Here is a 2,015-nt window from a genome sequence, read left to right as displayed (position 1 = left end):
GTTTAGATTGTCAAAAAGCCTGTGTTTTTAGGGTTATTAACAAAGTTCGTGTACTCAGACCAGTAATATTTGGGGTCACAAGTTTTTGCCGTGGATATTTTGTGGGTCAGAAGATAAAAAGTTTGGGAACCACTGCTCTAAAGCACTAATAGGGGAACTAATTCCTTGTTTAGTGCTTTTGCTAATTTTAGAATTTATTAGTGAATTACTAATTATTAAYGTTATCAACATTTAAAGACCTCAGTTGAGGATGAAAGCTGTCACACATTTTGTTCAAATGTGTGTCACTTATCCAATCCTGGTCCTCAAGTACCCCATTCAGCTTGTTTTACTTGTTTCCCAGCTCTTCAGCAGGTCTTCAGAGGATTGTTAATCACTCATTCATTCAAACCAGGTGTGTCAAATCAGGGAAACATAAAAAAATAACTGCTTTAAATGTTGACCAACACCTCAAGAGCTTCTCTGAGCTTGATGAGACATTTTCAAAATATAATATTGATTTAGTTTTATGGTATTTTTTTTAGTATTGCCTCTGGAAGCCATTGATTCTGCCATTTATTTGTAAATAATAAATCAGATAACATGTATTAAAGCAGTGATTCTCAACTCTGTTCCTCAAGGACTCCTTTCCTGCATGTTTAGATGTTTCCCTGATTTGACACACCTGGTTTGAATGAGTGAGTGATTAAGTCTTCTGAAGACCTGCTGARTAGCAGGGAAACAAGTAAAACATGCTGGATTAGGTCCTTGAGGACCAGGATCAGTAAGTCTTCAGAGAGCAACATAACATGTGACTCATGCTGTCTGTTGAAGAATGTTCATGGGTTCACCGAGTTATTTTAGTGCTTTAGAATTAGCTTTTGCTACTTTTTTCAGTGTGTTAGTGCTTTAGACTTAGGGGACCTAAATATATGAGTTAGTCTTTTAGGGCTAGTGAAACTAATTTTTAGATTAGTGCTGCCCATCACTGATGATACTTTCCTTATGATTCAGACACCTGTTTACACACGACGCACTAATCCAGCCTGGAAAAATAAATGCTGTATTTTCTTTGGCTACAGTGGAAATAAACACATCGATGCATTATTATCTCGTCTTTGTTGTACCTCAGTGCCATGGATTAATGCTATTCGTAACTGGCCAGGTGGAAAAATAGATCATGTTTCCAATGTTGAATAATTAATATGTAGTAAGTTTACAATCTCACTGCATGAATGAAAATGCTTAGATTTTTTTTTAAATTGGATATGTTCATAAGGTAAAATAAACTGTGCTCTTCCTTGTTTGGGGGTTAACAAATTATTTTAATACAGGGACTTTGTTCCTGGTTTTGGAGTTTTATTCTGAATTAGAAATTAAAATAGTAGGGTTTTACTAACTACTGCCTAACTATCACGCCTCGTTAAATCTATAACAATAAACCAGGATAACTTTGTAAAGTAATACAAAAATATTTTATTTTAATATGGCAGTCAGTTCAAAACAAAAAAATGTGACACAAAATGCAGCTTGTAGAAAAAATACAGAACTCTTAGGCATGTTTGTATCCGACTCTGAACGCGGGCTTTAGCTGACTTTCTGGTCCGATGAGCTGTTTGAGTACGAGTATGCCTTTCCTAGGACGATTCTGTCTCTGAGGAGCTTGAAGAAGGCGTAGTAGTTGCTGAAGAGGATCAGCGCCAGCGATATCGTCTGGTGCCACTTTTCTGAGCATATCAGCGAGTAGAGCTGGTAGAATATCATGGCACCTTCGAGGATGATGAGTATGTTTAATATCCGTAAAGGCTTGTTGAAGAAGAACTGAGGGAAAGAAATTGGACAGATCAGCAATGATCTTTTTATAAATGTGACCCATCACATCGAAACGAGGATTAAGTCTAAAAGTTAAGTGGAGAAATAGGCAGTTGGTGTTTTGATCAAAACGCTTGCAAAAATTCATTTAGTCAAAATATAACAAATAAATGTGTTTTCAATGTATCATTTCAATGAACTGTCTGAAATATTATCCTAAAAAA

General features: G+C 35.9%; 1 protein-coding gene across 2 annotated transcripts in view; it reads right to left on the bottom strand.

Moving 5' to 3' along the window:
- Positions 1-1,435: 1,435 nt before the first annotated feature.
- tmem39b (transmembrane protein 39B) overlaps positions 1,436-2,015 on the bottom strand; it is a gene marked incomplete at its 5' end in the record, with an annotated part of 9,517 nt that continues 8,937 nt past the window's right edge. For both annotated transcript variants that reach the window (XM_014011478.1, XM_014011486.1), the window contains 1 exon segment: positions 1,436-1,800. In XM_014011478.1, coding sequence (XP_013866932.1) covers positions 1,567-1,800 — 234 coding nt within the window. In that variant the 3' untranslated portion in view covers positions 1,436-1,566.

Source organism: Austrofundulus limnaeus, unplaced genomic scaffold (genome assembly GCF_001266775.1).
Source record: "Austrofundulus limnaeus strain Quisiro unplaced genomic scaffold, Austrofundulus_limnaeus-1.0 Scaffold2, whole genome shotgun sequence".
NCBI classification, from domain to species: Eukaryota; Metazoa; Chordata; class Actinopteri; order Cyprinodontiformes; family Rivulidae; genus Austrofundulus; species Austrofundulus limnaeus.
The sequence above is the reverse complement of the archived record's forward strand: the minus strand, read 5'-3'. Positions and strand labels throughout refer to the sequence as shown.